The 12,267-nt window shown below is 44.7% G+C and overlaps 1 protein-coding gene across 3 annotated transcripts in view; it reads left to right on the top strand.

The window, feature by feature from the left end:
• The window catches only part of DNAJC13 (DnaJ heat shock protein family (Hsp40) member C13), a 2,820,731-nt gene that overhangs the window by 376,314 nt on the left and 2,432,150 nt on the right, over window positions 1-12,267 (top strand). For all 3 annotated transcript variants that reach the window (XM_069648714.1, XM_069648713.1, XM_069648715.1), the window contains exons 7-9: window positions 519-725; window positions 981-1,076; window positions 2,150-2,241. In XM_069648714.1, coding sequence (XP_069504815.1) covers window positions 519-725; window positions 981-1,076; window positions 2,150-2,241 — 395 coding nt within the window. The remainder of the gene's footprint in view (window positions 1-518; window positions 726-980; window positions 1,077-2,149; window positions 2,242-12,267) is intronic.

Raw genomic sequence — 12,267 nt, 5'->3', positions numbered from 1 at the left:
CTGCAGACTTTCTATGGGAGTAATAAAATGGTGGGAGCCATTGTATTGTAGATGACACTGGGAGGAACCCGTTTATTGGGGAAGGGACGTAGATTATTCCGGGAACTGATAAAGAATGTACTGTTGGATGCATCTCCCTGGGTTAACTCCATGCCTGGTTAATGTGATTGGTTGGTTGAATTTGGTTTTAGTTTGTTCAGCCATTAATCTTTTACAATATGGTAATGTACATGGTGGCAATACAAATAAAAGTAAAAACAATCTGTTTGAAAAAATACCCTGTCTGATTTTAAATCTGTATTTTTCGTGAGGGTTGGTATGTTGTGCATGACACGTTTTAAAACCATCCATATAATGCACCAGTAATGTACTGTTGAAATTCAGATCTGTGATGGAAAATTAAATCCTTTTACAGATTAAAAACATTTGCTCTTTAGCTTTAATGTTTTCCACATCCAGGATACAGCCCCTTTAATGTTTAGAGCTACTGTATCTTTCTTTTTTCTTGTGACACGCAGCACTTGTTTGCTTCTGAGCAAAGGGAGGACATCATTCGGAGTGCTATTGAGCACGCTGGCAACTACATTGGAATTTTGCTACGAACAAGGAAAGAGCCAATCGACTTTGACCAGTGCATCACCCTCCGGATGGGGAAGTACAGCAATGATGAATCAATCACGTCTCTGGCAGAATTCATTGTCCAGAAGATCTCCCATCGGCATTCAGTGAGTGCAAAAAAATAAATATGGTTCCTTGATTTTCGGTCTGCAAATGGACTTTTGGGGCAAGCTCTCTTTTTTGTGAGATTTATATTATATTTGAAATGTAGTTGATTGTGCAAAGTATTTATAAACAGTTTTTGGATGCCTTCATTTTAAAAGCTATCTTTCATTTGTACACAGCTTTAAGCAACTGAGGTGAATGAGATTTGTGTACAGTAAATTGCCATTTTAAAATGTGACTGTTTTATGTATTTTAAGGAACCTGTTAAAAGGTTGCTAGCGCTAACAGAAACCTGCTTACTGGAACGTGACCCAGCCACTTACAACATTGCGACACTCAAGCCTTTAGGAGAGGTACGTGGAACCTTTTTGTTAATAATATTTATATATATATATATATATATATATATATATATATATATATTAGCCCTACACCCCTGGAATTGTCTGGGTTTGTAGCTGACATGCATGTGTCCTAGCTTCCTATTTTATTTCTTTAATCAATAAATTGGGAATCTCCTGTACTGATTGCACAGAGCGCAGGGCGAATGGGTGGGGTTGGTCAAATTTTACTATCTCCTGTACAACCCGGAGGGGACGGAGGAGTGGAGAGAGAGATATTGCGAGAGATCTCCATAAAGTTGATAGATCACCCAAATAAACCCTAGATTAAGGTATTTATTTTCAAGTAGATAGTATTTCTACTTAGTCATAATTTGTAGAATCTTCAGTGCAGATTCATTAAGATAAGGATTTGTACAGGTGATTATGCTGTGCATGAGTGACACCACTGTCTAGGCGTGAATTAAAACTGCATGGGATTTTCAGAAACATCTTGAAACCTATGCCAAACTTAAACATGTTAAAAATACAAGTGTAATTGGGTACTAACAAAGAGTGCCCTATGGAGTTGAAAAGTTTCAGCTAGTTAATGCATTTTTGCCAATGGCTACGAATGCATTTCTCTTAAACTGTTTTGCTATCCCATGCATGTGGTGCCAATATTGACAACATAGCTGATCTTTGTCACTCTTGAGGCACTCCTTATGACAAGATTGTTGAGGTGAGCATTAGGTGTGTAGATAAGTGTCTGATCTATTGTAAAGTATTTGTGAATACCCATGCACGGTAAGAAAGTGATGTCGACCAGCAATTAGATCTCTCTTCGCGTACACTCCTTTGGTAGCACCCACATAAGCAGTTCAGGCACAAGTATTCATATGGTACATATGAACCTGGATTTTGGAATTATATGCAATATGCATGCCGGTAAATTACGACCTTTTCCTAGAGTAACTAGTACACAAGATTTGCAAATCGACACCTCTGCAGGCAAATGGATCATTGTGTCAAGAAACATTATGAAATGCTTTCAATGTTTTTGATGTTAGAAAGCAGTCTTCCTAATATTATTTCTTTTTCTTCAGGTATTTGCACTTGTTATAGATTCCGAAAATCCACAACTTTTTACCATAGAGTTTATTAAGGGACAAATCCGGAAATATTCTTCAACTGAAAGGTACTCCAAGAAGTGAAGTGATCTTGTTATATAGTTAAGATGCACTGTGGTAATATTATGGAACAGAAGCAGAATCATTGGGCGGATGGGGCCTAAACTATGTTAATTGTGCTTTTGCTTTCTCTTTGGTGTTCAAGTTCTGTACAAGTCATATTGTTGACTAGTTTCATGAAAGGGAACACCTGATGCTCATTGGTTCATTTCCAAATCAAGCTTTTTGAAATCCTTTGAGAGTATGTATTGTGAAACAGTACACCATAGTTGAGTAGACGTTTCAATCTTAAATGTGTTTGGAGGAAGGAGTTTACAGCTACTTAATCTGTAAGTATACATTTCATTCTACACCATGGAATGTTGATAAACATTTTTACTTATTTATGTTAAAAAGTATTTATATTGCGGCCATCACCACCATAGTGGTTTTAAGGCCCTTGTCTGCAAAGGTGGCTATTTTACCGAAATTGGGGTGAAACCAGCATGGTCTGTGGAAGAGGGGGGAGCAGAAGTGATAAATTGTAAGATTAGTGTAAGACTGGACAGACAAATGGGAAGAGACAATGGGGTTGGGGAGAGACAGAAGGTTGTGCTGATGGGAATGCATGCATAGTCGTTGCTTGCGTATCAGACGGTGTGCTCCTATTTGGAGAGAAGATAAATCCCACTCACAAAGACTAGCATTTTCTGTGACTGCAGATTCTAGTACTAGAGCGAGTCAATGCATGGGTGTGTGATGGACATGTGCTGCTTGAGTATTTCCCTGAAGTATGTAGGCTGCTTTAGCAGATAATGTTAATAAAACATCCAGCCTTTTGCCACGAGAATAATTTTCGATTGCCAAGTTGACTGAAGTGTGGCACCAAGAGTTGCCTGTGTACTATGTACCATTGTATCACTGTCCTTAAGGAGTAGGACTGATGCTTTTCAACCTGCAGGAAGAAGTCCTTCAGTGTACAGGGAGGACACAAAAGTGAAGTCAGAAAAGAGAAAACCAGATCCATCAAGGTGTATAAAGTAGTTTATAGATCAGAAAGTAGGGGCTTACATTTTGTGGTGTCTGAAGTAAAGGTATCATTTATGCAAGGGCAGTTCTAGGGAAATATAGGAATTATTAAAAGTAGTGCCCGTCTGTCTGGTTTTTAGCTGTTTTGAGGCTGTGCTTGGCGTGTATGCTTTGATTACCTAATAGTGTTTGATTTCTTCCACAAAAATGCCAGAATTGTGATTTAATGACACAAAAGACGAACACAGCAAAACCCTTGCGAAAGCCCTTCTAGACCTACAATTCATCCAGAGAGTCGACTCGGCCACTCACACCAAAGGCCGCATACTAGACTGGCTAGTCGACCATAACTGCAGGGTAGACATCAGTTCTAACACACCACAACCATGGACCGATCACCACCTTATCCATTATTACATCCCAACGAAGACAGCCATTAGTCAAATCCTTCCTATGCCAGCTGCTCTAGCCAGATCTAAAAAGCTACTCTCCAAAGAAAGGATGTGCCCACTCTTAGAAGTCTCAGCACTAGCATCACCCACCTCCAACGACCCCAAAGAACTAGTAGCACTCTATGACACCACCATTAAAGAGATCATTGACACCATTGCCCCACTAGAAACTCTTCCACGCTAACTCATGGTTCAACCAAGAACTACGTGACCTAAAAACACTCAAAAGACAAGCACTCAAAAAATGGCAATCACACCCCTCCACCCCTCTACGCGACTCATACTCAACTATTACCAAGCAATACAAAAATTCCATAGCCAAAGCCAAAGCTGACGCATACAACACTAGAATCGACAATGCCCAATCACATTCAAAAGAATTATTCGCGATTTTCAATGAACTAGTCACACCGTCAGCCTCCAAACACCAAACAATCAAAGATGAGAACTGGTGTAATGACATCCAAAAAGCTACGCTAGACAAAATTGACTTACTCCAAAAGAAAATCAAAGCCAACCTCGACAATCTACCAAAGTCTCCACACAAAACAGACTGCCCCCAGCCCCAAGCACTCCCCCCAAAACAAACACAACAACAATTTTCCACCACCTTTCACTTTCAGAAATGTATCTACCTTTGAGGTCCTACGCATCATGAAACAAATCAAACCTTCACTCTGCAAAGGGGACATCTGCCCAGCAAACATAATCAAAGACTACTCTGAACCCCTAGCCCACTTCATTGCTACCTTCATTAATGCCTCTTTCACCACCGGCACAGTACCCTCTTCCCTCAAAGAAGCTTGGGTTCGCCCACTACTAAAAAAAAACCTACGCTAGACCCGGACTCACCCAACAACTACAGACCCATCACAACAGTGCCATTCCTGCTGAAAATCCTCGATAAGGCCGCATACCTACAGATACAAGTTTACCTTGAATCTCACAACATCCTAGGTAAGAGACAGTCTGGTTTCCGCCCACGCCATGGCACAGAGTCAGCACTACTCGACCTTAAGAACCAACTCCTAAAAAACATGGATAAAGGCAAATGCGCCATCCTCCTACTCCTTGACCTGTCAGCCGCGTTCGACTTAGTCGACCACAAAACACTAAGTACACATCTCACCAACACGGCCCACTTCTCATCCAATGTCACAGCTTGGATCTCATCCTTCCTGGAAGGCAGAGCTATGAGAGTTTACTCAGACCAAGCGTCAGCCACCCCCTCGCCAATCAACTGTGGAGTTCCACAAGGGTCTTGCACCTCCCCGACTCTCTACAACCTATTCACACTCCCACTATTCAACGACTTAGAAGAATTCGGCATAACGTTCACCAACTATGCTGACGACACTCAAATCCTTCTCCCACTAACTGGTGACTATGAGCAAGACCTGAAAACCCTACAAAATACTTATGCCATCATCCAGGCATGGATGGCAGCCAATGGCCTCTGTCTCAACGGAGACAAGACAGAGATCCTACTAGTAGGCCCTAAAGAAACCCTCAACAAGCGAGACAAGAAATGCAGTACTTTCCTCATCGAGAACTCAGTAATCTCCGTATCCCCAGCTGTAAAAACTCTGGGGGTATACCTAGACTCCACCCTGTCCATGGACAGACATGTCAGCTGCATCTCCTCCTCAGCAGCCCTTACAACCAAGATAATCAATGCAGTAAAGCCCCACCTGTCCGCCACAAACCGCCTCAACATCGCCAGAGCGACTATAGGCGCGAAACTAGACTACTGCAACGTCATCCTGCTAGGTACCTCGGCCAAAAACATTAACAGACTCCAGATTGCACAAAACAATGCCCTGAGAGCAGCCCTCAATATACCAAAGAGAGAACACATCTCCCTAGCAAGACAAAATGCCCATTGGCTCCCTGTTAATGAGCGCATTCAATTCAAGACTCTCACAATCACACATAGATGCATAGCCCAAACCGGCCCTAGCTACCTCAATGAACGGATACAACCAGTCCAATCACTCAGACCCAAAAGGGACCTATATGCCAACCAACTTACAATCCCTAACTTCACCAGAGTCAAAGCTGGCGGCTCGAGCTTCGAAGTCCTAGCGCCAAAAGCTTGGAACTCCCTTCCGCCCAAGCTAAGAGCGGAAACATCCCACACAGCCTTCAGAAAAGCCTTGAAAACCACTCTATTTAAGTGAAACCCAGTTTCCAATTGTATCGCATACGATATTGTCTGTAGATTACTACTGTATCATGGCTATGGTCCCTATGTAACCCTGGAACCAGTCATTCCTGTAACCGATTCAGCATGCCAAGTAAACCTTCTTGTAACAGCGCCACGATGCCCCAGGGCAGCTGCTGCGCTTTAAAAATGCAAATAAATAAAAAATAAAATAAATAAATAAATAAATTTAAGGGAACAGGCACGCAAATGCACTTCTACTTGATCACATTGGTACATTGGTTGCAAGACTCCTAACTGAGGATGGGCTTTGAATTGTGGCCCCTCTGGACGGAATGCACTGGACTGAGATGCCTAATCTTTATATGAAACCACTGTGTAAGATGTTGGTTGGAAGAAAATGTCAGGTTTACAAACTATGCATATGACACTCAGCTTTTGATGGAACTGACCGGAAATTATGACCAGGATTCACACAATTTAGATGCTCTTTTCAAGGTAGTAAAACAATGGATGTTCGAGCACTGGGTCTGCTTAAATTACTCTAAAACGGAGTTATTCGTTTTTGGTTCAACCTACTCGAGAAATAAATTAGACTGGAGGCATGATAACTTCTTGCTTGATGTTTGTATTATAAAGACACAATTGTAAGTCAAAACAAGTCCATCTAGATTGCTCGGTCAGTTTGGTGGCCCAGGTGAATGGAGTTGTACATAATACCCGGTATTATCTGAAGCTTTGGAGGAAGATAAGACAACTGATATCGGACAAGAATTGTGAGACTCTAATTAGAGCCACAATTCTATCCAGAATGGATTATTGTAATGTGTTCCTGGGAGGTGCTTTTTTAAAAGACCTACACACCCTGCAAATGGTGCGAAATGATGCCGTCCGCATCATTAAACAAGTGCCACGAGGCAAACGCATTACGAACCATGGCAAATCACTTCACTGGTTGCCCGTTAGGGCCAGAATAGCATTCAAGATTTTGTACATAAAGTAGTCTATGGTATTGGCCCAGGAAAGAGTTATTCTCGATCCAGTGATATGTTATTAAAATGTCCTCCTCCCCAGAAAATGAAAGCAAATGGCACGTCCTTCTCTTACACAGCCTCCCTGGCTTGGAATTCTCTTCCACCAGACTTACATCTGGAAAGTAACCTTTCATCTGTCTGAAAAAAGTTGAAAACCCATTTTTTTGAATGAGTAATAAAGGAGGATCTTATTGCTTGGGTCTAGCTGTCCCCCCGTTTCATGTTTGTGAGTGTTTGTGTTGCTTTCCCTACGCCCTGATGAGTTACCGGCGTGTAATAAAACATAATACAAATTAAATCTTAAAAAAATCTTGCAACCTACTAAGATCTCTATGGGAATGGTTATGATGTTGGATGGTTGAGGTGTATAGTCTGCTTACCAGTTTAAATTTGCAGGTCTACTTTTGGCTTATTGCTATTTCCTACTGAATGCAGTTAACAATGGTTATTTGTGTTTTGTGGAATGCTACATGCCATTCTGACATCTTCAAAGGGTGTATACAAAGCAATGGGACACTCATGAGAACAAAAACTTACTTACACATGATATAACCTCACATACAATGCCAGTAAAGCAAAAACTGGCATTGTGACCAAAAAAAGTGAAGGGAGTGGAATAACTAGACTGACAAAAATGAAAAAGGAGCCAATCCCCCCCCCCATAAACCAGGAAATACACTTAGGTTCCCAAATTGGAGGAAGAATTTAAAAGAAAATGCGCCAGGGTGGAACAGAGTTAGGTGGTGGTGCTAGGGCAGAATTCTATTTTGGGGGTTTGATGACAATTTCTGAACAGAGGGACGGAAGTGCCACTGCAACCCTTTTTTTTTTTTTAAATGGTCCAATGGCAGCCCATATTGCTGCTGAGGTTGGGGGTGCTTTCTAAGCAACCGATGCTCACCCTAGTTCTATCACCATACATTGATTGTAGGGAGTAGACTGGTAAAAGCTGTAATTTAGTATTGGCTTCACCAGCTGTGCGAGCTGATTTACTGTGTTATTAGCTCAATGTAGGACGTTGCTTCTTGGAGCGCAGCAGACGCAAGCCTGTGCTCTGGCCGCCTCTTCTGATCCTTTGTCTCGCACTGCCCTTCTCCCTCTTGCCCCTTCCGACAGCCTGGGATGTCTCTCCTGTTTCATTTACTTCTACTTCCTTAGCTCTCCCCAACTTACATGCTGTCCTGATAAACGCTTGCTCTTTAGTAGCACACACATTTGATGCTTTTCTTCAAAACATGATTCAGACTTGATATGTATTACCGAGACCTGGCTTTCTGCCACCTCTTCCCCAGATCTGGACCATGTTTTACCTGCTGGCTATTCCCTTTTTTATGTTATGTTAAAGGTTCTTATATCGGGCACTGTTGCCACCTGCATTGCCCCCTGGCGCTCTGGTTGATCTGTAATGCAAGAGGGTGAGCGGGGGGGGGAGGTGTAAGTTAGTAGGACTGAGCTGGAGAAAAGAGCACAAGAGCTATGATGTGCTGTTGGCAGCAGCAGTTCGGGTTACACTGTTTGCTGAGCTTAGGTGTGTTTTTCGGTTGGTAGCCTATGGTTTGCTCCTCTGATTTAGCATTTAGCTGACCAACAGTCTGGTCCCCCTAGCTAGGTTCCAGACAATTTGTCTGACTAAGCTAGCAGACAAATATCCACTTGTATATCACACAGGACTCGAGCACGGATTCATCTAAATGCAATAAGGAAATACTGCAATCTGTTTTCTTTTCTTCACTTTCCTAAGAACGAAATATCAGATCTAATATATATATATATATATATATATATATATATATTTCTGAGGTTTGTTGAATCTGCTTAGATCACATGCTGTGCATAGGCCGACATCTAGTGGAAGCTGCGGAGTATTAGTTTGTTTTTCGAAACTCGAAAATGGGTGCCGACACAGGGCGTGCCAGTAATACTATCCCTAGTGTGACGTCCACTGTACCCATGATCCCTCACGTGTCTAGGACCCTCAGATTGTTTTTTTCTGCCATACTGGTGGGAAGCATTCCGCGGAGTTCCCTGGCCTTAGCCATACTTTTGCTAAAATATTGTTATTTCCCCATTTCTCCACCCCAACGTCGAGTCACCGAACATCCACACTCGACGCCGGCACAGAGAAAGAATCAACTGTCGAGAGCTGCACGACAGATTTGGGCCTCGGAAGGCCTCTGGCCTCGGCCCTGCAAGTAGGGAGAGTGGGGGGTGGACATACTCTATACTCCTTTGGTATATAGGTACATTCTTATATATTCCTGCACTTATTAGCCCGCTGCCACAAGGTGCGTATGGAGGGTACCCCTTTCCAATTTTGCCCCAAGTGCAACCGCAAGTACCCTTGGGCTGACAGGCACGCCACGTGCAATCTCTGCTTACCAAGGGACCAACCCGAGGCTAACTGCAGAGCGTGTAGTAGGTTCAAACCGAAAACACTCACGGACCGTTCGATCAAGCGTTGGGCCCACCACGCCAGGCGTCAAGAGGCCATGGCAGCGGAGGGCGCCTTCAGCGATGGCAGCGACGCCGTGCTTTCGGACGGCGAGGCCAACGTGGAGTTAATTGACAGCCAAGCGCAAGTCTCCGACCTCGGAAGGTCGTCCGGCAGGGCGGCTATGGGGAAGACCCCTGCCGACACAAGTGCTACCCACAGCACTTCCACAAAACACATGAAGTCCAACCGAGACTCGACGTGCACCTCGAGTACTCGGAAAGAGGCACATAGAGAACGGTCCAAATCGGTGTCATCTGGGCGTTCTCGATCTAGATCGCCGCATGACTCCAGGCAACCATCCACTGTTGCCAGAAGTGCCTCGCTCCCCAAGGTAACGGAGGTTTGATCGTCGGAAGACGAAACCGACCTCTATCCCCAGTCCGCACTCCAGGAGTCGGCGTCAACAGGCCACGCAACGAATGCTCCCGAGTCCCAACCTCCACTATCCAGAGATAGGGACACTACCCCCGAACCTCGGCGCCAGGCATGGAAAGGCTCCGGAGGGGCAAAAAAACAGGGTAAACACTCTTCCACACACGGGGAAGGGGAAAAACAGAGGAAGCAGTCTCAGCCTCCTTCCACACCTCAAAAACATTCTATCCCACTTAATCAGATGGACAAGTCTCAGTCTTCTGTTATCCCAAAGACCCCTGTTCAAACCAGTAGGTCTAGTCTAGATAAGACATGGAAAGGCCTTCAAGAAAGAATCATTCCCAGTTCAAGAGAATGGTCTACTGATGACATAGACAGTCATGTCAAGGATGTCATCATTGGCAGATTTCTACGCCAAAAACCCTGAACACTTTCTCTCTTGTACCCCCGACGTGTCAACTCCCTCAGGCTCTAAGGATCCTATACCCCCAAGTAAAAAGTCCCGGGTTGAAGCTCCTACTTCAGACCTCTTCAGTATACAGCCCTATTCTCAATATCGGAGAGATCCATCCCTTTATGAGGATCCAGATTTGGGCATGTTGGAAGAACAAACTGGGACGGGCTACTATGGGGATGACGAGGACCAAGAGGAGGAGGAGGAGGACAACCCAGAAACCTACAGGCTAGATTCCCCGGTAGATAAAGAACCCCCGGTTACCGACTCCCCTGTCGATAACCAGCCTCTCTTGAATGAAGTGCTGTCCAGAGTGGCAGAACACTTCCACATTGACACCCAGGGTGCTCAGGAAGAGAGGGATTTCGCTGAGGAGATAGTGGGAGAAAGGAGACCTGTTGCCCAGGCCATCCCTATCCTTAAGTCAATACAAAGGAGGATAGACCCTTCCCTTGTTAATCCCTATCTCACTAGGGTGGTAAACCCCAGAGTTGAGAAGATTTTCAGGGCAGCCCAAACAGACCCACTGTACATAAGAGGGCATCTGAAACCGGTAGTTACAAACACCCGTAAGAGGGCGGGAACACCCTTGTCATCGTCGGAAGCTCTTCCCGACAAGGAGAGCAAGAAGATTTATGGCTTGGGCAGGAAAGTAGCCTCCACTTCCGACCTACCAGGCAAGGATTGCCAACTCCACCACCCTGCTGGCGAGCTACAACTGCCACCAGTGGGAAGAAGTCGTGGCACTCATAGATTCTGCCCCAGAACCATTAAAGTGCCAATTGGCACGAGTTTCAGCGGAAGGAAGAGCCGTGTCCGGTTGCATATTAAAGGCAACCTTTTGGTGCCGCGGATAACGCCGGCAGATTGATAGCAGAAGGTACTGTTATCAAAAGGCATGCTTGGTTGCGACAGTCTGGGTTCAAAGCCGAAACCCAGGCTTCATTGATGGACAAAACGGTGGAGCTGGATCTATTGTTTGGAAAGGCGGTCGAGGACGCGCTGAAAAATGCCAAGGACGAGTATGAGACACTCAAATCCCTAGGCCAGCTAACCAATAAACCCCCAAACCAGAGAGGGAATGGCAATTTTCGTCCACGCGGACAAAATTCCCAGAGAGGGTCTAACTATTCCCTGGGGCAGGGTACACAATGGAACAACAACAGCCAGCAGTCTACCAAGGGTTATGGCAGGGGTAATAAGAGAGGGCGTGGTAAGGGTAGAGGCAGCCCCAGTAGAGGCGCAGCACGCCTCCACCAAAACAGTGACGTTCTGTTCAGGGTCCCTTCTCTCACATCCCCAGTAAGGGGACGCATTTCCAACTTCACCCAAGCTTGGGGAGGGATCACTTCAGACAGAAGGGTGCTGTCCACAGTGTCCGCAGGATACTGCATAGAACTGTTAGAGCGTCCCCAAAACCACCCTCCACGACAAAAAATACATTCTTTGGACCACCAGAAGATCCTCCTCGAGGAGATCGTCAATCTTCTAGCAAAGGACGCGATAGAACTCGTCCCGGGATACCAGGTAAACAAGGGTATTTATTCAACTTACTTCCTTGTGCCAAAAAAAGATTTGACCATGCGCTCAGTATTAGACTTATGGCCTGCCAACAAGTGTGTCAAGCCCCAAAAATTTCGCATGACTACTCTCCAAGAGGTAATCGCCCTCCTAAAAAAGGGTGATTACATGGCAACATTGGACATAAAGGTGCCTATTTTCATGTTCCCAGCGCACAGAAAGTACTTGCGCTTCAAGGTGGACAGTCGGCACTACCAGTTCAAGGTACTGCCCTTCGGGATAGCCTTGGCTCCAAGGGTATTCACCAAGGTACTGGCGGTGGCGGCAGCACACCTATGCAGGGAGACCCCAGTAATTTGCAGAACAAACATTCAAAGAACGATCAACCTCCTCTTCGAATTAGGCTTCTCAATAAACTAGAAGAAGTCAAGTCTGGTGCCAAGCCCCTCCAAACAGTTCCTAGGAGCTATCCTAGACACGCAAGAGGGGTTGACCTTTCCATCAGAGGAAAGAATTCGGAATATACTGCTGCAAA

The sequence above is a fragment of the Ambystoma mexicanum genome, chromosome 2q, assembly GCF_040938575.1.
Source record: "Ambystoma mexicanum isolate Mex_15411 chromosome 2q, UKY_AmexF1_1, whole genome shotgun sequence".
In the NCBI taxonomy this organism is placed as follows: Eukaryota; Metazoa; Chordata; class Amphibia; order Caudata; family Ambystomatidae; genus Ambystoma; species Ambystoma mexicanum.
The sequence above is the reverse complement of the archived record's forward strand: the minus strand, read 5'-3'. Positions and strand labels throughout refer to the sequence as shown.